General features: G+C 46.2%; 1 protein-coding gene across 2 annotated transcripts in view; it reads right to left on the bottom strand.

Moving 5' to 3' along the window:
- Positions 1–24,463, bottom strand: part of ISM1 (isthmin 1) — a 42,085-nt gene extending 17,622 nt beyond the window's left edge. The window contains exons 1-3 of one of the 2 annotated variants that reach the window (XM_063391538.1): positions 23,459–24,463; positions 22,297–22,787; positions 900–1,136 (exon numbers count right to left, since the gene is read on the bottom strand). In XM_063391538.1, coding sequence (XP_063247608.1) covers positions 900–1,136; positions 22,297–22,787; positions 23,459–23,468 — 738 coding nt within the window. In that variant the 5' untranslated portion in view covers positions 23,469–24,463. Of the gene's footprint in view, positions 1–899; positions 1,137–22,296 lie in introns of both variants that reach the window. The other variant, XM_063391537.1, reaches the window with a different exon arrangement.
- Between the last annotated feature and the right edge of the window lie 423 nt (positions 24,464–24,886).

The raw sequence follows: 24,886 nt of genomic DNA, 5'->3' as shown, positions 1-24,886 counted from the left end.
TTTACATACGTACTTCTTAGACATATCAAAAGGATGGTAATTTTGTGGGCTGGGGAACTATAAGAAGCCAGGAATTAATTTAACCAGAAAACCAGATCTACTAGTGCATTGTTTTTATAAGCACATCTTAGGCAGAACAACATTTGAATTTATTGTTCTGGTTAAAATGACTGCTTATTAATGCCAATTTTGCTTTAAGGCTCTGAATTAAAAACAAATCACTCATTTTTTCCTCTTTCCGATCCTTGAAGTTTCAAGATGCAAGTGGCTTTTAAGAGGCTGTTCCAAACCCTAGAACAGTTTGAGGAATAACATATAACAAAGTTTCTTGCAGACAACTTTTTTTGTACTACAAGCAACTGCTGCAGAAATGAAATCTAAGTATCGCTTCCATACAGAGGAATGCATTTTGAGCTCAAACTGAAAGGCTTGTTCTCTGTCAGCCTTTTGGGGTGGTTGCATTTTATAACAGCACACAAAAAAGCAAATCTGTTCACAAACAAATTTTACAACAGAAAATTGAAAGCAGAAATTCAAATACCCATCTATTTTCAGTGAAGGTAATATGCTCCAAAATGCCACTCACAAAGATGGGCTCAGTATCACAAACAGGTCTACACTGATCTCCACACTTATGCAATCGACACTACCCAAGGAGAAATTCAGAAAAAAAATTTCAAAATTGCAATATGTGCATTGACTTAGAGAGAAAAAGTATGTATGAGATATATTTTATATATAATACTATATTACGTTATGTTTTACTGTGTACATTCTCTGTGGGTAGAGACAGATTGTTCTGGCTGCACGTCGTGGAAGCCAGGCTGGAAGTCGTCTTGGCTCAGTAAAATAACTTTGTGTAAGTTATACAGAAGTCAGATGTTAACATAAATTTGTACCTGAATGTTGGGATTCTGCCCATTGATATCTGCATTTGACAGGTCAGGGAAGTTTGGGAGGTCCAGGAGGAAAGACCTGGGTCCATCTCTTTGCAAGGACGTGTGCCCACTCTCCTGCCTGAACTGCTCCTTCGGAAATGGCCGGTGGGCAGCCTGGAGATCGGGGTATTCTCCTCGCTCCTCGGGGTTCAGGGTGAAACTGTCTTCAGGAGAGTGGTCCTCTGCAGTCAGTGTGTTCTGGGGAAGAAAAGCAAGGCCCAGTAATGACAACTGAGAGCGTGCAGTCCTGCCTGTGCCCTGTCCCTCCTATGGCTGCAGCCTTACAGCACCCAGACCCACGGCTCACTACTGAAACACAGATCCGTAACCAGCTGACACAAGAGGAAACTGAGTCAGACTTGGGGACTTAGTTCTTCCAGGCTCCTGAACCATTGCAGCCTTGTGGTGAGCACCTACACATGGACACAAGCATCAGACTTAAACCTAGTAACCCCTGGGAAATCAAATCGTACCACATTAAACATGTCCCTAAAAAGGCTGAAAGGCATCCATCTTGTAAATCATTTTAGTTTGCTTTGTTCCAAAGAGAAGCAAAAACACTGACTGCTCAGGCCATGTTGAAATTTATGGTATTAAAAGATCCTACCGCTGAGCTGGCAACCTCCCCTTCTCTCCCCTCAGTCTGCAACAACTTCCATCTCAACTCTGTGTTCCTCACCCAATTTCCCTGGTCTTGAACATCTGAACCTTCCTTCCTCTGGGATCTCATTTTCATGTTTGCCTAATGGTGGGATTGAATTTCACCAAGCTGTGGGTCAGCGGTTAATGCTTTTGTTATTGTTGAGCGTACTTCTGGGTTTTGTAGTACATTGCAGCAGGCTGCCTCTGAACCAGTAGCACTGCTGCCACTGCCTTTGACCTCACCAAGGAGACACATTTAGTATCAAAACACTGGCTCCCTGGGTTAGGACTGGCCTGGGGACTTGGGGGAAAAACAGCAGAGAAGTCCAGTCTTCTTATGGCTACCAAAAAAAAAAAAAGAAAAATCATGGGGCAAATTCAGCACGGGTTTTGGGTTTGACTCAGCTGAAAAAATTTTAGCTTGAGGTCTTGGTACGACTGCCTGGGGAGTTTTTATTTTCAGTTCATAAAGAGACAGCAAGCACGGAGAGGGTAAATGTTAAAGACCTATCTTTTAAAACAAGCACAATTAAAGTGGAATGGCCACATGTGGTTCTGGCTCTACTGAAGCATATTTTTGCCAGCATTTCTGGTTAAACGCAATCTCCATCCAGCTCCCCTGGTTCAAATTAAGCCACAGCATACCTTTAGCTAAGCTCTCAGATAGATAACAGCTCCAATGCCTTTTCTTTTATTTTGTGTTTCTTTGCTTGGAAGGTTCTAAATTGACCTTTAAAGAGATGTTACAATATAACCCATGCACATTACAGAAAAATATTCAGTGAGTTAAAATAAACTAAGCTTGAAGAATTAATCTCGGACTAAGTGAAATTGTCTCCAGTAAGAATGAAGTAGGTCTCCTCTATCCTCCTCACTGCCCTCTATTTGTAAAGAGCAAAATCAATTTAGCAGAGTTAACATTGTCGTCATATTGTCATGCCCAGAATGGTTACATTCTGAAAGCACCAAAAAGGGTAATTTTGTACATTTATTTACAGCACAGATACAAATTCTGAATTAGTACATGTGTACAGTGCTAAAAATGTGTGTGCTCCTGACACTCTGCTTTGCTTGAAGGCTAAAACAAGCTCTTCTCTTTGCTGGAGACCAGGAAGGACTTTCAGCTGTCTTTGGTGGCCCACTGGTTATTCAATATAAAGCAGAACACACAGCGGCAAGCTCTGGGAAGTGAAACTGAGGGCCACTTAGCTGACTTCAGGTTCCTTACTCATATGCTAATGCTTTCACTTAACACTTTTCAGACAGAATTTACCGGGCTTGGTGCTTGAGAATTAAATGACTTTTCAGTAATGTCTGACTAACTACAGGGTGTAAGAGCGCTGTGATTAAATTAACTTCAGCTAGGAACAACAACAAAAAAAGTGTTATTTAACTGTTTTTACTGGGGTATCATGCCCATAATCTTACCTTTATTAAAAACAAAGCAAGATTTTATTAAAAACGAATAAAATCCTCACATACAATTCCATACTTCCCCTGTCTGTCTGCCCCTTCAGGAGCATCCTGGTTCTCCACATTAAGACTTTGGAGGCCTCGGAGAGCCACATTTATCCCTCTGACAGGACTCGGTGTGTGATCCTGGCAGGTCAGGCCCTGCCGGTGCCTCGCTGGGGATGACAGCACCTCCCTTCCTCACGGTGATGTTTGCAGGGAGAGCCCAGCAGCCACAATAAAACGGGCTACATAAAAAGTTTTGAGTAGTGTCAAGCAGATGGAGCATCACATGGAGGCAGTTAGGGAATTGTCACGGTGGAGCGATGACATCAGGCCGCTCGGGCCCACTACCAAGCTGCTCGGGGCGGGGGCTGTCATTAATTACAGGCCGAGCGAGGCCGCTCCACATCGAGAAGGAAAACGCAGGCAGGACAAGATATCTGCTGCATCCCAAGGGCTGCTGCAGCCAAGGGAGCGTGGGCCACTCTGCATCCCAGGGTGGCCACGGCCCAGAGACCCCGGTGACACACCAGAGACACGGAGTGGGACATGGAGCCCGACCCTAGAGCAGGGTTGGCTAATGCCTGCCAGGAATGACCCAGCTCAAACAGTGCCCTGTGCTCTGCCCAGAGGCAGTGCTGTCTCTTGATGCCTTAAGCTCTGGCTTTCATGTTTTCAGACTCTGTGCTGCCTAGGGGTGCGGTGCTGAGACTCATATTAAATGCCACTAAGCTCTCTTCAGAGTGGCTAGACAAAACAAATCCGTTCCTACTCAGGACCAAGGCCAATGGGTACAGGTTTTCAGGCCCAAAAGCACAAACAAGGGTGGGCTGAAGAGACAAAACAAGAAGGATGAGACTTCATAATCTGCAGCTGTAATTGGACAATTAACCCCAATATGTAAATGGACCCAAACTTATAAAAGTGTGAGCCCTCATGACTGGTCAGCCATTTTGTGACCATTTGGGTCCACCTTGCGTGCGGCCTGGTCAGGCTCTTGTGCTGCCCAAGGTGTACCCTAAAGGCCTTTTAATAAAACCCTGCTTTATTGTTTTAGTTGTCCATTCTCTGTTCCAGGTCAGCCTTCCCAAGATGTCACTCTCAGAGTCCCTTTTGCACTGGGAAAGCCCAAGACAGGAGCCTCTGTGTCCCACAGCAACACAAGCAAGTGGGAAAGCCCAGCATGTGTGATCATACCAGTTATCGGCTCATGGTACCACGAGTGAAAGGACATTTGTTTCCAGTTAATAAAATGAAGCCAATGTCCATTTTTTAAGGAAGATACTTCTTGGTGTCATGTATAAGCTGACCTGCAGTATTACTACAAAAGTGCATTTCTGGTAAAAAGATTAAAGAGGCTGCCAGAAATAAAAATGAGCTTAAACTGCATGTGTAGGGAAGACTATGCTCACCCTGTGCTACTGCATTAGCTTGGCAAAGGCTCTTCCAAGACCCATCTAGCAGGAAAAAGTTTGTCCTTATTGCAATGCCAGCATCCTTTCTGAAGAAAATAGGGTTTTGTGTTCCAAAGCTAATAGATGAAATTTAATTTCTTTTGGGGGGGGAATATTCTTCTCTTATTATTTTTACATTATTTCCCATGTTTATATTTCACACTTTTTATTTTTAGGTGTACACAATTTTATTCCCGATGCTTTTGGGAAAGCAGTGCAGGGTTGCTTGCCTTCCTTTAAAAGCTATGTCACCTCATTCAGAACTACTGACTCAGTTTCTTTGAAGTTATGACATTTCTAATTCAGGCGCACTGGTTTCTTACTCAAATGATGCATCTGCTCTAAATATTTTGAGATAAAACACTTTTTTCCCCTTCATTTAAAAGGATTATTCACAATGTTTAAACTTTCCATTAAGATGATTTTAAGAGGTTACTCATACTGGCTGTAAGCTACAGTTCTGCAAGCCCCATGGGATCAGATAATTATAGAAGTTCCTAATACAAGAACTGCTCAGGATTTTTTGAGTGTTTCAAGTGTGGACAATATGTAAGGGCAGGAACATGTAATCTATAGTTCTGTGACAAGGCAATGAAATAAACCCTTGAGAGAGAATCTGACACTTTTTTTGCATTACAGAATAACACACCTTGCAACACCCATCTCTGAAAAAGGGAGGGCAGTAGGTCAGTACACGTGTCCATCTATAAACCACAAAAGAAGAGCAATTCACAGGGATTTTGTGAGGATAATTTTCAGTGCTGATGATCCAGGCTGGACTTGCACTATGGCAGGGTTTAAGGCCCCAAAAGTCAATCCTGCATGCAGCAAAAATGTTCTGTGTGGTACTGGAGGTTAACTCTCCAATAACCAGATTGGTATTTTAACACCCTCCTTGCCCTGCCCAGGATGTTTCTCCCTCTGTCACGATAGATGAAATGTAGTGTTTCTCTTCCCCACAGAGAAGCTAAACAGAAATGGGAACTTGTAAAAATACCAAACTAGGGGAAAAGGGAATTTCTCTGCAATTTTGGCAAGCAAGGAGTCCATCTCTCTCCTCTCTTCCTTATTTTAATACCATTTCCAGTTCTGGAAAAAAAACCAAGACAGAGAATAAGGGAGGAATGACTGTAGCTACAGAAAATATTCTGAGGTAGTTGCTCTTTCTCTGCCCTTCATATTTATTACTTGTCTTCATTCACTCCCCATTTGCCAAAATAAAGGCACATTTGCAAGCACGGCTAATTATGGACTTGAGAGGATTTTGGAAAACTGATACAACTTACATTCTAATAGCTCCCAGGCAGCAAGGGAATCTATTACTAAATCCCTGCTGCAGCTACATTGCTTTCTTATTTCTTGTACACCCCTTTGAAATATCTTGTAAAATGATCTTGACAAGAGGTCTTGAATTGAAAACTGAGGGTCTGTCACTGCACTTTCATGATGCACCTGTACAGCATCTTCAACCACCAGCGACAAGGAACTTTTATTTATTAGGAAACTTCACAGATGCTGTAAAAGATTATATTGCTATCAGAGACAAAATGAGGCCTGGGGCCTTCACAGAAAAGCATTATAGCCATTAGGACTGGTTTCATTTCCCACCTGCCCAAACAGATTGTTTTCATTTTGAAGGCTGTCGTGGGTTTTCAGGTTAGTGCTAAATAATCACTTTAAAACTAACCAGTCTTGGGAGGCCGAGCAACACACCAGGATACTACATGAGACTCTCACCTCCACAGATCCAAGATGTGTAATGAACTTGGGCGATCTAATTCCTGGAGTTTATTTATGTTTTTCATCTATCATGAGTATAAGCAGCACGGGACCTATCAGGGTGAGGTATGAGGACAGTGTTAGAGAAGCAGGCAGTGAGGGTAACAGCTGAGAAACATTATCAGAGATACACAGAGAAAGATTTCTTCTATGATTAATGCCACATAGAGTCCAGGCAGTCAGACAGAAAGCCAGACCAGAGGGGTGTCACATCAACCACTCCGCTACTAAGATATCTTCATTTTTCCTTAAAATGAGCTTGCCCCTCACTCACATACAGCAGTGAAGTGAAAAACCATTCTTCTCTTTAGAAAACTGCACAAATGAATTGTTCCAATAATAAAGAGTGCATTTTAGATAATCACCACTAATAAATAATTTAAAACAGACAGCGTTGGCTTGTATGTACACAACTGTTTTCACTAAGCAGGTCCAAAATAGAACATCTGCTTTAAACATGGTGCAAGTGAAAGATGAATCACTGATAACAGTTGGTAATAATAATGATAAAAACATAATAATAATAATAAAGTTCTGTTAATCATGGTCCATATTTTAATAGTTCTCTATTACTCTCCAGCAAAACTGGTAAAATGGCAATGTATACAGTCCTAACTTGCAATACATCTGCCTGTGTGATGAAGTAGCCAGGGACAGACCAAAGCCAGTCACCCCACACCTTACTGGTCTGGGACACACGAGCTTCAGGTGCTGGATGGCTCCTGAGGAGATTGCCTCTGTGGAGAACAGGATGGAGTCACAAATCCTGTTGCAAGTAAGAAGTCCCTGGCAGGCATGGATCCACAGTCACTGTTGGAGGAGTGGTCTCTGCAGATTTTGGGTGCCAGTGGCACAGTGAGGGGCTTGGGGTGCCCCAGCACACACCCAGTCCACCACAGCTGGTTGTGTGCCTTATGCTGAAACAGCCCTCAGGAGCTGCATACAGCAGAACCAGGATCTCAAACTATCTGGGCACATTTATCTCAGAATCACAGCTTTTGAATTTTAGGGTTTCTACACGAAAAACTTCTCTGTGCAGCCCTCATGGCTGCACAGAAAATCTTGAGCACTGACTGTGTAGCCAGGACATGTGTTGTGACTCCGGAGATCCTCAGGCTGTAGGGCTGAGGGCCCCTTCACATCTAGGAAGTCCCAGACAGCTCTTTTGAGGCACCACTATGGCCAACACTACGTCAGGACCCTCTGCGGAGGAGAAAAGGGCTTGTTGCTTGTTGAACCTTGTGAACTGATACATCCCTAGTGCCAGAGCTCTCACGCCATTATTCCCCCATTGAGCCAGCTTATTCACTGGCAGTCATCAAGCTTTGGGCCAGCCTTCGTTCAGATTCTTCTTGGGAGTTTTCCTCACCGAGCTTCCTAGTCTCCTTCACACCACTGGCAAACAGGGGGTCCACATCTGAATGGTTCTGGCAGACAATATTTTTAACTCTGAGATTAAGGAGTAAACCAACCATCTTATACTCAGATCTGGCAATTTTTGCTGCATGTTGTGGACACACATTTCACATCACAGCTATTTTTTTTTATGCTCTGTTGTTTGCTTGTATTTCGTGTTTTCATTCAGCTGGAAAATACAAACAGTATGGTTCAGCTTGGAGGTGAAGAGCTGCCAGTTTGTATAAACACTTTGATAATAGAAACTTGGTGGTGATTACAGCTCAATGTCTGCTGGAAAAAAACAGAGGCCCTTTAGCAAATTTTCTAACGTAGTACAACACTGGTGCTTTGTTCTTCAGCAGATACTCAGCCATCCAGGGGACAGCCAAGCACACAGAATTAAATTGTGTAGGGCTCTGACAGATGCTCAGTGCCAAGTTTGCTTGCAGTTAACAGATATTTTCAGTTGCCTAAGCTGCTGGTAAACATTTAGTTATTCTTCATGACTCTAAAGATCTTCCCTGCAATCACTGCCTGGCTGAGCTCTCCACACAGGACAATAGTGATTTAGTGGCTGAACAGGCAAAGGTACAGCTGAAGAGTTGCCCAAGAATTCTATGCCAACAACCTGTGGTGCCAAAATGCAAATTCTAATTATTTTTAGGTCTTATTAAAGACCTGCATAAAATCAGTAGTAAAAACAAAGCTTTAAATAGAATTTACTTATACCCTCGCTAAATTTAATTAAACTAGTTTAATCTCATCCATCATCTAAAATCTGCATCACAGTTTACACATTAGCTTCCAACCTAATGGGAATGGGAAAATGAGAATGGGAAAAGCTACCTAAAGCTGCAATCAAAACTGCAAAGGAAATCCAGAATATTAATACTTTTGGTACACAACCCCTTGGTCAGGCATTGCAGGTCAGCACATAAGACGTCAGGGTAAATGAAAGAGAACAAACATACATCTTAAGTTATTTTCCTGGGTTTTAAACTATGTCCTTTTGCAAGTTTATTCCACTAAATCACTACAGCTAGGGTTTCACTAGGTGAACCAGCTTTAATAAGTGAAGTTTTCATCTCTCCCTAGCTAAAGGAGTAACCTTACTTGAAGCCTTTTCAATTTCCAAAGTTGCCTTTAGCTGTTAGCTTCCAAGAAACAGCTACTCCCAGCCTCGGTGTCTCCCTCTCATATGCCACTGAATATCCACCCTATGCTTTCAAAAGTGTCTGTGACTCTGGCTGTGTTAACTGGCAGATGTTTTTAGAGACTAGAAAGTGTTTAGTCCCTGTGGACTAAAAGTTACATGATGACTTCATCACATAAGCAAAAGCTAATAACGGGAAAGCAAGAAAGCAGACAAGTGTTATATTCCAAAAACATGATGTTTCCTGTGCTTCTGGCAAAGCTACTTCTGTGCCTGAAAAAAGGCAAATCACTTGAGTCTTGGTGCTCAAAACACACACACACACACACACACCATCGAATCGCTGCGAGATCATTTATGTGCCTCTCCCTCAGCTGCCTTCCCCACCAACATCCACCTCCCTTTGGATGGAAGTGAGAGGGTGAAGGCAGAGGAAAGGCAGTGTTTGTTTACCTTCAATATCTGTGTGCCTCAAAACACTGCTGGAAAGGGGTTACTACACCCAGGAGCTTAGAGCAGAGCAGCAGCAGAAATCTGAGCGGCTGCCCCGGGACTGCTCACCTCAGCTCCTGCAGGGAAACACTCCTTCAAGTGCACGGCTTTACCCTCTCTGTTTAGGAAACCTTGGAGACTGACACAGGAGCAACTGGAAGTAATTAGCATAAATGGCATCTGCACACGGAGGTAATGCTTGCTGTGGTTTCGCATCAAGCCATCAGCAGTGGACATCAGGCCCTCTCTCTCCTCCTCCCTGAGCTGCCCCAGTGACAGATCAAGAAACCAGAGGACGTGGATTCACAGGAGAAAGGCCTCCCTCCAGTGACACGATGGGGAAGAAGAGTGAGTGAGTAGATAGGCAGAACACCATGGCAAGACACTGTGAAGACCCTTCTCTGCCTAAGTGGGGAGAAAGGATCTGCCCTGGAGAGAAGCGTGGGCTTTTTGTATTGTGAATTCTATGCATGTATATATATAAATTTTCCTAGAACAGTAAGGGAGGGGGCTATTTCCTAGAGCTGATTAAAGAAGCATGACTCGATTTTCAATTTCAAACGACTCGGGGGGCATTCCAATCGACTGCAGACAGGAAATGAATACCATACATGCACTGAACAAGGCAGATGCTTTTGGATCTGACACTTACGTGAAATGAAAATATCTTCATTTCTGTCTCCCTTCCACCCCACCATCACTAGTTAGTTCTGAGCTATTTTTAGGATAAATGGTTTTATTTTTCAAACTTGTTGTGGTCTTAGCATGTGCCTGAAGCCACCCAGACGCCACTGACAATGAAGTGTATGGGAGCAGCCAAAAAGCATCTTTAGATTAGTCCCAGCAGCCCAACACAAGAGCAAGGTAAGAGAGGAAAGAGAAGAAGCTCAGTTTTGTGTATTCTCACCTCCTCTGGTGAGGAACAGAGATGGGACTCTCGTGGATAAGACAGATCCTGGGAGGGAGAACAGCTCTGTACAAAGAGAGATCCCAAAGCAGAAACAGCACAGACACTGAGGGCTACGGCTCAGAACTCATTTCCAGCTCCTTAACTCTGCTAAAGAGATAAATATATATATATTCTCCTCACACAGCTCTTACAAGCAAACTGCAGTAATTGTCATGGTAGTATTGTGGGGTTTACAACCCAATATAACAATGTAATTGTGGCTCCTTTTATCAATGGCAGCAGTGCCTTCCAGGGGATTGGCATATGCAGCTCTTTATCCCCACTCAGTCCATATGTGTGCAAACACATGATTTCAGCTGCATACTGCCCTTGTATTTTATTGGAGGAATAGGATAAAGGAAGAAGAAAAAAAAATCAGAGGTGGTATTAATCTGGCCCTTACTCTGATGTTATGCAAATAATGAGTTCATTTTATCTTGATGTTGAGACAGCCAAAGCTGTATTCCTAAGAACATGAAAAAATGATCCTCTTAGGAGACAGAAGAAGAAAGAGGGATGGGTAGGTGAGAAAGGCAGCTTTGATTTACATGATTCAAAAGGCCATGAATGCCAGATCAAAGAAGAGCAGGAATTGAGTTCACATCCACTGAAGGATTTCAGCAGCTTTTTCAGAGCCATTGATCTCTCAAGGGCAAACCCTTTCAAACACTAGGTGATGCCTCTAACTAGCCAGAACTCCCACCTTATAGTGCCTGAGCCTCATGCAGTTTGCTTTCAGCAGCTGAGGAAAGCAGAAACAGCCAAGACAATGCCGTGTCTGGGTTCGATGAAGGACACACAGGGCCGAGCACAGAAATGGAAGGTGTGCGTTTTCTGCACCAGATGTTGCCTCTCTAATGGCCATCATGGTAGATATTAACTTAAAACCAGATTCCCCACTGGCAAGCCATGTGTTTGGTGACTATGGAGTGCTGGGTCTGAGGACAGAGTGCTGTCACCCTGATGAGAGCTCTGGGCAGGGCTTGTTTGCTCAGTGCTGACTTACTAAAAATATAAAGTCACCTCGTATTTCGTGTGTGATGAAGGTGGAAGAAGACATCCAAGGAGCTACTGCAGCTCAGCTGGCAAGCAGTGACTTGCTCATGAGTTTGGACTCACTGGTGTAATCTGAACACCTGGAAGGCACAGGATCCTACCCTAAATCAAATGCTGAACTGGCAAATGCACCATGGATTGGCATCTTCTCCCCACCCCTTCCCTTCCTCTGGACAGGTGTCTTTGGAGGCTGGTAGGCAAGCTTCCAGGTGTTTTGCCTTGTCAGTGGACTTCAGGATCATGTCTTAAGCAAGAGCCACTGGAACTGGGTGCAGTAAAGCAATTTAAAGCCCAGCTGGTTTCCTAGGAGCTGCCTCTGATGGGGATCCCCTTGCAGCAGGCTCATTGCTGCTGCCACCATCACATCCCTGGGAACACTCCCCTTATTCTGCCTTCCTCATTTGCTATGCTGCACACATGGCTGCAACAGCACATCATGGATTATTTCTCTCTTTCCAAGTTCTGCTCACATTTTGAAGCCTATCTGCTCCCACCAGCACTCAGCACATCTTGGTACCTTGAACACATTTTCAGGAAAGGGATGACCCTTTTCCTCCTGCATGTTTGGACTGAGAGCTAGTGCTGCTGCCATTTCAGTACACATCAGAATTCTCCAGGACCCTACCAGGCTGAACAGCTCATTTGAAACCTCTGGCATTATTCTTTTGATATGCCTGAAGTCACAGGCACTGTGGCTGCCCTGGGTTCCATTTGAGATATATATTCACAAATGTTAAACATACACATATCAGGGCCTCTATTCTTTCCTAATAAGATTCTGGACTTTAAAGCACAAGGTGAGGAATAGATACTCTTGATCAGCTGCAGTGAGCCTTTCATAAATAACACTGTGATCAACCCCCATAATGGAAAACGATACTCCAGAAGCCCTGTCCTGATAAACAGCTGTTTTCCTATTGTAGAAAGGAATAACAAGATAGGAAAAGTTAAATGCTGAATGCCTAAACAAACTGAATTAAGAAGAGATGGTAGGAGTAATGATAGATGACTTGTAAGCCACCTTCAAATGTTAAAGTTGCTGTATTCGTCTGCAGAACATTAAGCCTATACTGCAAACCTCCAATAGACAGGGACTGTGCTCTATAAAAATCATGATGAATGCAGGCTTGTTTTTATATTATGGAGGTCCTAATCCTCCTCCTCCTCTGCCTTTGCTCTATTGTTACAACATCAAAGACCAACTGCTGGCCAAGATACAGTCAATATGAAAAGGGCGACCAGCAAATTTACTGCTTGACTTCATTCCCTTTAAATGGAATAGGCACCATGGCCCTTTTTCAAAGTCCAATCACAGACATATATCTTTTTTATTGGACATCATGTACAATAAAGTAAAGCTGTAACTTGGAAAAAAAATAGAACACCTTAAAAAAATCCCATGAGGTGAACATTCCTTTATAAAAATATCACTGTGGTTACATGTTTTGAAAAACTCCGGGCACTTCACAGGGCAAAAGGCATGGACTGGCTAGGTTATAGTTTAGCTAAGATGCATACCCCTGCCTATATATTGAGTTGGTTTCAAAAAAATACCCCAACCAACCAAATTTATCACTATAAGAAGAGATATATTTAAGACAGAATGCCAGTGTCATTCCGATAAACTGAAATGGCAGCATTCACATCATGAGAATCATTAACTGCTTTGTTACAGCCTGCTCTGTGCAGTGAGCCTTTACAGAGTTCTTCAGTCCAGAGAATCTGAAAATGAGGAGCACAAAATGCTGATGTACAGACTGCATCTTGAACTGCTCCAGTCTGATTACTGAGGTAACTTCCAGAGGCACTTTCAGATGAGAGTTGGATCAGCAGACATTAAAGACAGTGGCAGTTTTATTGCTCTCATGTTGCTAAATAGAAGATAAGTAATTTCTGGCTATGAAATTAAATAGTGCATAGACAACTTACATGATGTAGGAGGCAAGTATAGTGGGCTGTTACAGAACCTATGCTAGACAGCTATGGTTTTCATTTTCTGTTTTAAACTATTAATCCTTTTTGTTTCTTTGGGTAGCTTGTGCAAACAGACAGTAGTAACTATCTGGTTACTAATGTTATATCGAGACCAATGCCATGATGATTTTAAAATCCTGCACTGATGCACATGGCAGGTAAAACCAAAGAAATTTATGTTTTATCTTTATAAACTTTGGCAGCTGTTTCCAGTGGAGTAATGACGGTTTCCTCAGGCAAAAACTGCTGATGCCGGGTTACTTCTAAGGCAACAAAGATACCAAAGCTGTGTAAATAATTTTTGAAGCATTAGCTTAAAAGAATAGTTTTGTCTTATCACTAGGTCTTCTTCCCTGTTATTTCTCTGCTGTCAGCCATGTCCTTCCATCACAGCCTGCAGCACAGCACTCCCAGTGCAAGGACTTCACCTCCTGCCCAGCATTCCTGGGCATTCATCTGTCAGAGGAAGGGTTTCAACAGAGTGCCCAACTCAGTACCTGAGCGCCCAGCTCAGTGGGAACACAAAGGCAAGATCCCTGAAAGGAGCATTTGGGAAGTTAATCCTGTCCCATGGACGGCATGGACCCAGTGGCTGCTCCTTAGCAGAGGAGGAATCCACTCTTCTTGGAGTGGCCCTGGTGGCAGAAAGAGATGGGGCACTCTCTGGCTTTTATAGATACTTCCACAGAACTCACTGGTTTTGTCACAAGAACTATCTCAACAGCCATGCTGGCAAAGAGGAAATGTTACTCTTCCCAGGGAAGAACTACTGTGGAACAAACAGTCCTGGATTTTTCAGTGCAGTGAAACATAACACATGGAAATTAATTCATGCAACACGAAGAAAGCCACACGCCAGGGCCCAGCTCGTCTTTATGGACGGAGGTCTCCATGACATGTGCTACGTGCTTATCAGTTCTGTGGGAAAAACTGAGCTGTGAAAGAGTCATATTCAAGAGGATCTTGGCTCTGCAGCTGACACAGAGCATTGACTTGCCTTGCTCTGTGGAAGTCAGTAGAACGAGGTCAGTTTAAACACACTGAGAACGCAGATCTAGCACAGAAGCATAAAAGCCAGGGGATGTTTGAAGTCCTTCTGCCTTTCAATGTGCACTGACTCCACTGAGAGTAAAAGAATTCATCTCTGATTTTCCCCTCTCATCTTCAGGAGCACCTCCCTACATGAAAGGCTTAGAGATTAACAACTCCAGGCCTGCTTTTGTCCGGCCAGACTGTTAGAAGAGAGGAATAAGAAAGATATGACCCATGGCTATGAGTTCTCCAAGCACTCAAAAAACAAGGACAAAAGGATAAAGGAACTGCTCACCAGTACCGCCCACATCAGCTCCTCTAACCAAGCATTCTGCTGCCACAGAAGTGACCACTGTGGCAAGCCATCCCTTATTACAATAGTAAGTTACATTTCAGTTTGTTTTCTTTCTTTTTCTGGTGCCTCAAATCGAAAGTACATGGAAATACCAACACTGGAAACATTCTGCTCTTGCTGATGTACCAATGCGCTCACTACGCCGATTCTTGGAAATGTTATTCATCTCTGTGTTTTGGACTATGAATTTAGCCTGGCATTTACTGTCTCTAAAACTTGTAATATAGGCACAATGGTCTTAAAGTGCAACAGTAACCACTGCATCGTTGAGTGCTTCCTTCTGCCTTTTACTGAAGCACTTTGTATTTTTCTCTTTAAAGTTACACTTCATTACTCATTTCTGACAGTGTCTCCATTCAGGCTGGAGACCCACTGCACTGCACATCGCTCACAAGCTACACCACAACACTGGAACCTCAGCCTCCATAAGCTTGGGTTGAGATTTGAGAAGTAAAATAAGGGGAAAAAAAAAAGGCACCTCTGAAAAATAATACTTTTAAAAAGTCATCTTTCTGATAACTGAACATTATTCAGTCAATTCAAAGGGCTTTTATGTAGTGTGGTCTTAAAGCAGACAGCAAGGTAAGAGTCGTACAAAAGGACCAAATAAGCACTAGCCAACAGCGTGAAGAGAAAAATGAGGCACAGTTTGGTACCACCACATCTGTTTGCAAGGACAACTGGCAAAACACACAGAAGAGCATAAAGCAACCAACTCTGACAGTTAAACCTGCCAAAGCTGCTAAATCAGGATGTAAGCACAAAGAAAACTACACAGCTTCAGTTTTTTAGGTTTATGCTTGCATAAGGAAACACGTCAATTGTCCGTCTATATATTTGAAATATGAGTGTATTTCAAGATTTTAAAGTGATGCAGAAGAATGTAAGCACAAGAGAAGTATGGGAAAATAATTTCCTAGCACTACTTGCAGCCTGTGCACTTTTACATAATAAAGGAAAACAAAGGAGAAATTCTTAAGCATGAATGTTCACAAATCAGTGCATCTTAGAAAACATAAGAGATTTGCAAAGTAACATTTTCTTCCCACTGGAATACATACCAATGACCGGGTTTTCAGGAGCCATCTCTATCCCACCTGATTTCAGAAAGCTTTTCAAACATAGACATTACCTTGGCAGGCCAAGCCTGCATTGCCTGCACCATTAGCAGTGCTACTGCCTTCTGCACTTCCCTTTGTATGAGGTTTTCAGATGCTGTGACACAACATAGCCAGGGTTTCCACCTGACTGACAATTCTGTCTTCTCTGACGGTGTTTTCCTCCACTTTGGAACAATCCAGCATTGATTACTGATACAGAGATGTTGTAAATACGAGCAGGGACAAAAGAACAATGCTGAATTCAAGCCACAGTCCCCAATCTACATCCAACATAACCTGTATTGGTTAAACAGATGTCTCCTCAGCAAAGGAATTCCACAATTCCACAAAAGGAATTCCACGGCAGGTGTCAAACAGCTCAATGTGCTGAACCTCTGAGTGCTGGGGCTTTGTTACTTGCCTGCAGGTCATAACAGAGATGTTACAAACCACAGGGGAGTACCCACTGACCAGCACCACACAGCTCAGTGATGACAAAATTGTTGAGGCCACCAGCAGAGCTGCAGCTCCAGGCCTCCTGATTTTGTGGGCAGCTGGCACTAGGAAAGGACAGAACAGGGAAATGTGGCTGAACCTAAGGGCTGGCAACCAAAGCAGGAGAAGCAAAGGAGAGTTTTGTGCCAATCAGGTAAGAGCCAGGGGTCAGTAGCAGTGTGTTGTACCACTGCTAGAGCTGCCGTGACCAACTGTGCTCTTCCTGGGGAGAACAAACCTCTCTACACAACCAACAAGAGTGAAAAATAAAAGCTACTCCAGAACTAGTGTGGTTGTCCAAGTTAGATGAACCAACTGGAAAGTACCAATGCAGCTGCACCCAGGATCTCTGCCTGGCCTCTCTACTCTCACCAAGGGCAATCACTACAGCCCTGGACTGGCCCAGGGGCCAGTTTCAAACCAACCACTCCTTGCACTGCCATGAGTGACCTGTTCAGCTGTAGGGCTCACACCCTACAGGTAGCAGGTCTCCCTTTAACCCCTCTGCCCTCACACACAGCCCCAGAGCACAGGTGAGGATCAACTGAGAGAAGAGAAAGGCAAAAGCAGGAATGTCACTGGACCTCACCCTGCAGTAGTCACTGTGTTTTGTGCTTGCTCTAGGACCATGGGAATGGATGTGAAGACACTGCGATGGCCCAGACTGAATTCAGAACAGCACACGCTCTGCTTTTCTCTTACAAATAGCCCAATACTATAAAGAGCTGGAAAACAATCCTAAATCTTGCCCAAAATAGAAAGAAATAACTCAAAGAGACTCTTCAGTATGAAGCACTGGGATAAAACAGTTCTGACCTATAGAGACAAAATAGAGAGGTGCCTTGTGATTTAATGCCAGGCATTTATCAGTGGCGATCCAAGACAAGCAGTACAGTAACTGTTAGCTGTTGAGCTGAGGAGATGTTTAGCAAAATGTGCCCCTTCCAAACACCTTGCTAAAATTGAACTCAGGAAGTTACATTCATACCTGCCTAATATTGCTCCTTGCAGCCATAACTACATAAAATATTCTTGGATACCTGTTCTGAATTATTGCAGTAGTCTGAGATACTAAAAATCTTGCCATGTCCTACCCTGAAAATGTAGTGGCTCTTTTCCACCAAGGGTAGTTTAGTTTGCTAGGAAGTTAATCAAAGCGATAGATGAAGAGACGTTTAATTGATGCTTTTAATTTCTGGGAGCTGGGTTTGAAAGGTGAAAGGCTCTCTCCTGGGAGCAATGATTGCCAGAAAATGCGGCAGCAGTCTGCTCAGTGCAGCAGTCTCAGCCCTTCCCCCTTGTTTCCCATTTTATCCTTTGCTTCCATGCGTGCAGCAGCAGCACACGTAAAGCTAAATCGCCCTTCCTTCCTCCTGGATCCTGGAACAAGCCACAGCCCATCAGCAAAGCCACTAAAGAGCACACATAATTCCCTCCCTTGGGAGATGAGAGAATGAGCTGCACATGGTCTAAGCCATTGCAAAATCTTAGTGCATAACTGGAGGAACACATGCCAAAGGGTGAGCCTTAGTTAAGAACCTACACAGAAAATCTGAGAACAGGCAGGTTTCACTGTCACTGCCAAAAGGCACACAACAGCATCCCCTGCAACGAGGAACCCCCTCACCAAAAGAGACTTTGGCTTGCAGAGAATCAGCCTGCCCAATTCACAAGCCACCTGCTCTGAAAGCTATTCATGCAATGTATAAACTTAAAGCAGAGAAAGATTTAGTGTTCACAGCAAATATATGATGTACATCCACTTCCTGGCACCTTATACAGGCTGAAGGAGGTCTGGGACACAAGAAGGCAGAACGTGGAATTGACAGGTTCTCAAAGACGACTCAGACCATCGGTTCCTGTTAGAGCAAACCAAATGTAAAGCTCCAGAGCTCAAATTAACTTCAAAAAACCTAAAATGCTCCCAAAGTAAACAGATTGAGTCCTGCTTAACTGAGGAAGCCAGAAAGCTGAAATATGCCACTGTATCCGACTGGAGATGGTTTTGCCAATTGCCTGAATACAGTACAAGGGTCAGCAAGAACACAGAAGCCCTGAAAAGACTGAAATGCGCCCCAGCAAAGGTAGCAGGCAGCACACCACTGCTAAACTACTCCTGGCTCTGAACTGGGGACCTTGGGAGAAAATTACAGAGCTCCTCACACAGCTTGGAGAGAGACTCTTGTGCAATCATTTATAAGCAGCAGAATGTGTTTTTTCTGGTAGGGCTTGAAGAGCATTTCTGACATGCTGTAATTGCTTGCATACTTATTGAAGAGAGGGGCAGGGGTAGGAGGAGGGTGATTAAAAGAAAAAAAATCTGTTTACAGCATTGTGCTGCTTTTCAATTTGTATTTCTTACAGATTTAAGCGCAAATACTGAGTTTCAGGCTAATGTAATAGTGCTGCAAGTGTCTTAGTGGAGAATCTGACTTCATGTGCTATGGCATATATTGTTGGTGGCTCTGTTACTGCATTTCACAAGGTCATTTTTCTTGGTGTGGGAACACTGTTTTTCTTGGTGTGCAAGGCCTGCTATGGAAAAATTAGAAGTGATGGGGATAAACTTCATGATGAAATATTTTCTCTCAGAATGAAAGCACAGATTTTAGAACATCGTGAAGTATTAAAAATGTCTTCCAAAATTTATGTCCAAGCCTTCCCTTGGTTTTAGAACTATGTAAAAAGATAAAAACATACCCAAGCTGCTTTTTTTCCATCTCTTAATATAGCTTCACTTGCTCTTCTTCAGAAAAGAAAGTCTGTATTTCTTTATTTCATATACTCCAGAACAGCTTCTGGATGATAATTAAATTAGACCTAGTAGAATTCTCAGCAGAAAAAATCTCCCCCTCTCCCCAGTTCTCCTTTTTTTTCCCCTGTTGGAAGAGATGGAAAGAGGGAAATAAAATCTGGTTGAGCAACACAAGGCCGATTCCCTCTCATAACTCAAGACTATTTTACAGCTCCAGTGTGGATTTCCCATTTCGTGTTCATTTGCCCTGCCACAACCCAGTCCTACGAGCAGCACGAAACCGCAGCCACGCCGAGGTCCAGCAGCCATCGCTGCAGCAGTCAACGAGGGAGCCTGTGCTTGCTCCTCAGGCATCCCAAAGAGCAGCACAGGAGTGCTTCGGGATCCTCTCCTCACTGCTGCTCCTTTACAGCCAGCCACAGCGGCACAAGGCAGTCCCAGACATCTGGAATCTCTGGAGACACACACGGCATGGGCAAGGGCACCAAAGGGGAAAAAACAAGAGGGAGGGAGAAAGAACTTGTTTAATTTTAGGATGGAATTGTTGGGTTTTGTTTTATTTTTTTTCTATATTTCTTTCATGTCTCAGTGTAATTAATTGCAGGGGTTAACCCAACTGAAAGACCAAAAGAAATCAAAACCTATCCTACAAAACCCTTCCTTCATTAAGGACCAAGGGATGGGCGAAAGAGGAGCTCTTCCTTACTGAAGCAGACTTCAAATGCTTACAAGTGTTTTAGACTACTTAAATCTCCAACAATATTTTAAGGATACTTCCTGAATCAATTTTATATAAAAAGGACCCAATTCTGACTACCTCATTTGTGCAAACACACTGCCTCAGTCCCCACACACCAGATCCTCCCTTTGATAATTGCCAGGGACTTCTGATACAAATTTGCCACATCGGAAGACATCTATAAACAGTTGTTGCAAAGATCACTCCTTCCTGGATTTGCCACACTTCTTCAAGTGAAATTTTATCAAATACAACACTGATCTACTCACTTCTCACAATCACTCCTCTCCACAGACGTACCAAGACAGAAGAACCCTGAGAGGTGTCTAAGTGCTCATATCCACAGGTCTGAGTTTGTGCAGTTTCATTTCCCACACCGATTCTCTCTCTCTGAGTGCAGTGCACTAAGATTTTGCATCTCACCTCAGCACGTGCCATGATACAGCCCAAAACCTGCCAAAATCAGAAGACCACAGTGCAAACTTCCCGTTGAGATCTACATTGTGATGCTCTGAATGAAAGCATCTGCCTGCTTAAGTGCAACTTTCTAAAGGCATCGATTCCAGCTAGCGATAGAATCCCTGGAAGTTACAAAACCAGAAAACGGATAGACCTCCATCTGTTTAACCAATTGCTCTAATCAATATCCTTTCCCCCCATAATGTTTTGTACAGACAGAGCCTCTCAAATACATAACTGCAGAATCAATTGAGTTGGGAAGTATATAAAAATCTCAATTCTACAAATGGCAAAACATTATGAAAATATGAACTGCCAAAGCTATCACGGTGCTTAAAGGCACAGAGCTTATTAAGGTAATCTGTAAAACATCACCAGAAAAAAAAAAAAAGTCTTGAAGTCAACAATCTACAGGTTTTCATGAGACAGCCAACAACAATGATAATAATCGAGGATAATTATCTGAAGATGATTTTCCTCTTGTTTCACCCTAACCTCACAACAGCGCTCTAAAAGGAGCCCCTCGGGGAAATGGCATCACCCAGAGTTCCCCCTTGCCCAGATGTTTCTCTCATTATGTTACAAGCCTGTCAAGAAAAGGCAAATTCAGGGTTATTCTAATGATAGCAAACACCTCATAAAAAACCTCTCCAAATTTACTTTTCCAAGGAACATCATTTTAAAAGGCATTCCCAGTGCCCATGAGGAAAGAAAGCATCATTTATAAAACATTATTACCAGAAATCTTGCAGATATTAAAAAAAAACATCCTGGAATGTCAAGCCAGTGATAAAACTGCAGAGACAGCACGGTGGGGCCTTACCCTCAGTGCACGGCTCAGCTCTCCCAGGCAGGACTCCCACCAAGTTCAGCAGGAGGTTTTCCGAGTTAGGGGCTCCTGACTCCAGGCTGTGGCTGGGATGTTGAGCCTGCAGCTCTGGGTTCCCTCCCACTGTGGCTAGTGGGTTCATTTTGTGGGCCACCAGCTGGGGATCCCATGCACAAAGTGGCCAGTACAGCCTGCACTCTCCTTACTTTTCCTTGGCTTTTGTACTCTGCTGGTACTGTGATTCTTACCCAGATGATGGTGGGTTCACATAAACTTATGGTGATAATAATTAGAGATTTTTCTGTCAGCTCATGGCATGACTTGGTAATTGATTTTATTTTACCACTTGGCTACAGGGGAAGAGAGCTGGCCAGGGCACATGCAACTGAGCAGAGATTTACAAGCTTTGTCTGGGGGTGTTGGTGATTCTGCAGCTTTGATCACCGTCTCCGACCATTATAAATGAATGGCAACGTGTGATACCGAATGAAAAGAACGACCTGCAAAAATACTGAAACAGAGAAAAACAAAAACAAAAACAAACAAACAAAAAAAAAACAAACAAAAAACCCAAACAAAAACAAAAAACAAAAAACAAAACAAAACAAAAAAAAGTCCTGTACCTCTGTCAGACACAACACACAGTTTGGTTTCCTGGGAGCCTTTCAAAAGACTGGAACGGGCTAGCTGGGTCGCAAGCGCTGCCCTACACATCACAAGCCCTTATCACCCCGTCTCAGGACTGAATGTCAGCCTGTCTCTTGACGCTTTCCAAGCAAAGCCATACGCTTAGTTCCAGTATTTCCCAAGCCCGTCCACCTATCTGCTCCCCGCTCGCTCTCGGGAATGCTGTCCCCCACGCAGGGGTGTCCCCGGCACGGCTGCTCCCATCCCTTGCTGCCCCACAGGCTCTCCAGGCGGGCCGGCCTCGCCGCTGCGGGCACACGCGTGGGAGCGGCCCCGACGCCTCCCGCACGGCACCGACCCGCGGCTGCCTTTGCCTCCGCTGCCCCCGACAGCTTAAAGCCGAGGGGGGCGGGGGACACCCCGCAAGCGCCCGGGGAAAGCCCTCGGGCGGGGGAACCCTCGGGGTCGGGACAGGCGCGGGCGGCGTGAGAAGGAGGAGGAGGCGGTCGGGGCAGGTGCACGGCGCCGGCTGCCGCCAGCCCGGCCAGCCCGGCGCGTCCCGGGCGGCCCGGGGGAGCCCGCGGGAGGGTGCTGGGGAGGCGGGGCGGCACTCACCTGCCGCTGGCTGTGGTTGCCGGCGCCCGTGGGGGCGTGGGGCTCCCCGCCGCCGCGCAGCACGGTGATGTGCAGGGTGAGCAGCAGCAGCCCCAGCAGCAGCAGCAGCTCGGCCGCCAGCCGCACCATCCTCTTGAGCCGGGCGGCTTTAGGGCCCCGCGGCGGCGGCCGCGGAGGAGGCGGAGGAGGAGGAGGAGCCGCGGCGGCCGCCGCCGCCGCCGCCGCCGCAGCCGGGGCCGCCGCCGGAGCGGCCCCGGCCCCGGCCCCAGAAGCCGCAGGACGGGCGGCGGGGACCGCGCCGCTCTCGGCGTCGGCGGGGCGGGCGGCGGGCGCGGGGCAGCGGCGGCAGCAGCAGCAGCAGCAGCAGCGGGGGCCGCCGCACCACGGCGGAGCCACGTCGGGGCGGGATGCCGCGGCGGCGGCCAGAGTCCCGGCGCTGCCCGGCGGCGGGCGGCAGGTACCCGCGGCCGGCGGCGTCTCTGCGGGCAGCCCTGCAAGCCAGAGGCACCGCGGGCCGTCGGAAGGAGGGAGCGGGCGGCCGATCCCCCGCCGCCTCGGGGAGCCGCGGCCGGCGGAGAGCAGCGGGGCTCGGCGGCCGCCGGGGAGACGCTGCGAGGACGGGGGGAGCCGGGAGCGTGTGTGCGAGGGAGAGGGAGGAGGGAGGGAGAGCGAGGCGGGGGGGTCGGGGACGAGTCTCACATGGCGGGGAAGCCGGGACGCTCCGAGGGGAGGAGAGAGCCCGGGGCTATCGCCTCCCTCCGCGCGCGGGGATGGGGGTGGCCCCTGGACCAGCTTCCCCCGCCGCCGCCGCCGCCGCCGTGTCCTCGCCCGCCCCGCCGCTCCCCCCTCCCCGCCCGCCGCCCGTCGAGGCGTTTCCCTGCCCTGCCCGCCCCGCCGGGCCCGCGCTGCCCCGGCCCCCGGCGCTGCGGGGCGGACGGAGCGGGGCGCGCCGCGACCCCCGCCGGCTCCCGGCCCTCGACGGGGCGGCTGCGAGCTCCCCGGGGAAAAAGAGGGGCAGACTGCAGCTTCCCTCTCCCGACCCCCTTCCTCTTCCTCCTCCTCTCTACCCCCTGGCTCAGCCGTGGGAAATGGGATAGGGGGCAGAGGACGAGGGGCTGCCGAAAGCTTCAGCTGCCCGCTTCCCTCCCGGGGAGCTGGATACCTGGCTCCATCTCTCCTCTCTCTTCCCTCCAGTGCCCTAGGGCTGGCAGGGGCAGCGCCGCACTCTCTCCTGCCACCGTGCGTGCGTGTTTGCAAGCGGCTGCCGCTCCTCCTGGCTGCTGCTGCTGCTGCTGCTTCCAGACCCACTTTCTCGCCCCCTCGCTCTGTGTCGGGAGAGGTACGTGTCGGATGCTTTTATACTGCCCTGCCTCCTTCCCCTGCTGTCCTCCCTCCCTGCTCCCCCCCTTTCCCTTCGCCCTCTCTGCAGCTCCTGCTCCAGCCTCGCGTGTCCCCCCCACTCTGCTCCTCTCCTCCCCGTCCCGACCTGCTCCTCTCCATGCCCCGCTTTGCCAGGACACCCCACTGCTGCTCCCGCACCCACGGCTGCACCTTGCGTGCCGACTGCCATCTCTGCTCGGCTGGGATGGATCTGCCCTGGAGGGACATGTCGCTTTCAGTCGCTCCGTGCGTCCCTGGTGGGACTCCACTGGCCTTTGACACTCCTTACTCTTCCTCTTGGTTGCTGACCTGTGTCAGTACTGTGGAGAAAGCTTTCTCTCTCAGATGGGAGGCTGTCAAATTTAAAAGTAATGCGGACTGGAAAATATGTGAAAATGAGGTTGGATTATCACTTGCTATAAGTCAATAATTCAGCGTCCAGTCTGAGGGAGCTGGACCTCTGTGAGTTCTCAAGGTGCAGCTCAGTGTAACAAGAGCAAACACAGCTCAAATCAACTTGAAGCATAAATAAAGCCACCTAACAAAAAAAAAAAAAAAGAGGGAGTTTTGGAATCTTTGTTGTCGTTCTTGCACAACTGGGCATGTGGAAAAATGAGGATACGAACAATCAGTGAGTATGTGACTGCTGGGAGGCTGAATTGGTCTAAAATGTCTAAATTGGGGAAAAAGTATCCTCTAATCTGAAACATTTTCATCTGGAGACCGGTGTCCTCCACAGGGTTTCCTGCAAGGTGAGGGTGAGATGTTCTTCCAGTGTGCAGTGCCAGCTGGGACCGAGGCACGTCACAAGAGCCTTAGCCCACACCGTGCCTGACCTGGAAATCTGGCACTTTTGGGGCATGAGGAGAGCTTGCAGGAGGTTTCTTGCAGGTCTTGGAGCATCTGAGGGCTGTGGTCATGAGCCAGTCAGAATGACGTCTCGTACCCTTCCAGTGATAACCACTGTCAGTGATTGCGCAGGAATCAGGCAAGAATATGGTTAAAATAATTGCACTGGGGTATCATTAAAGATGTGACCAAAAGCCACAAGCCTCAAACCGTCAGATTTAGGGATTTTCAAATCCACAAACATGTTAGCACTGCAGTAGGAACGATGAGCACAGAGGATTGTGCAGGGCAGGGACTCCCATGGGTCTGCCCTGAGTGCATCAGAGGTGTGACTCCCATCTCATGGAATCACTTGTCAAAA

This window comes from Prinia subflava, chromosome 2 (assembly GCF_021018805.1).
Source record: "Prinia subflava isolate CZ2003 ecotype Zambia chromosome 2, Cam_Psub_1.2, whole genome shotgun sequence".
Lineage (NCBI taxonomy): Eukaryota > Metazoa > Chordata > Aves > Passeriformes > Cisticolidae > Prinia > Prinia subflava.
The sequence above is the reverse complement of the archived record's forward strand: the minus strand, read 5'-3'. Positions and strand labels throughout refer to the sequence as shown.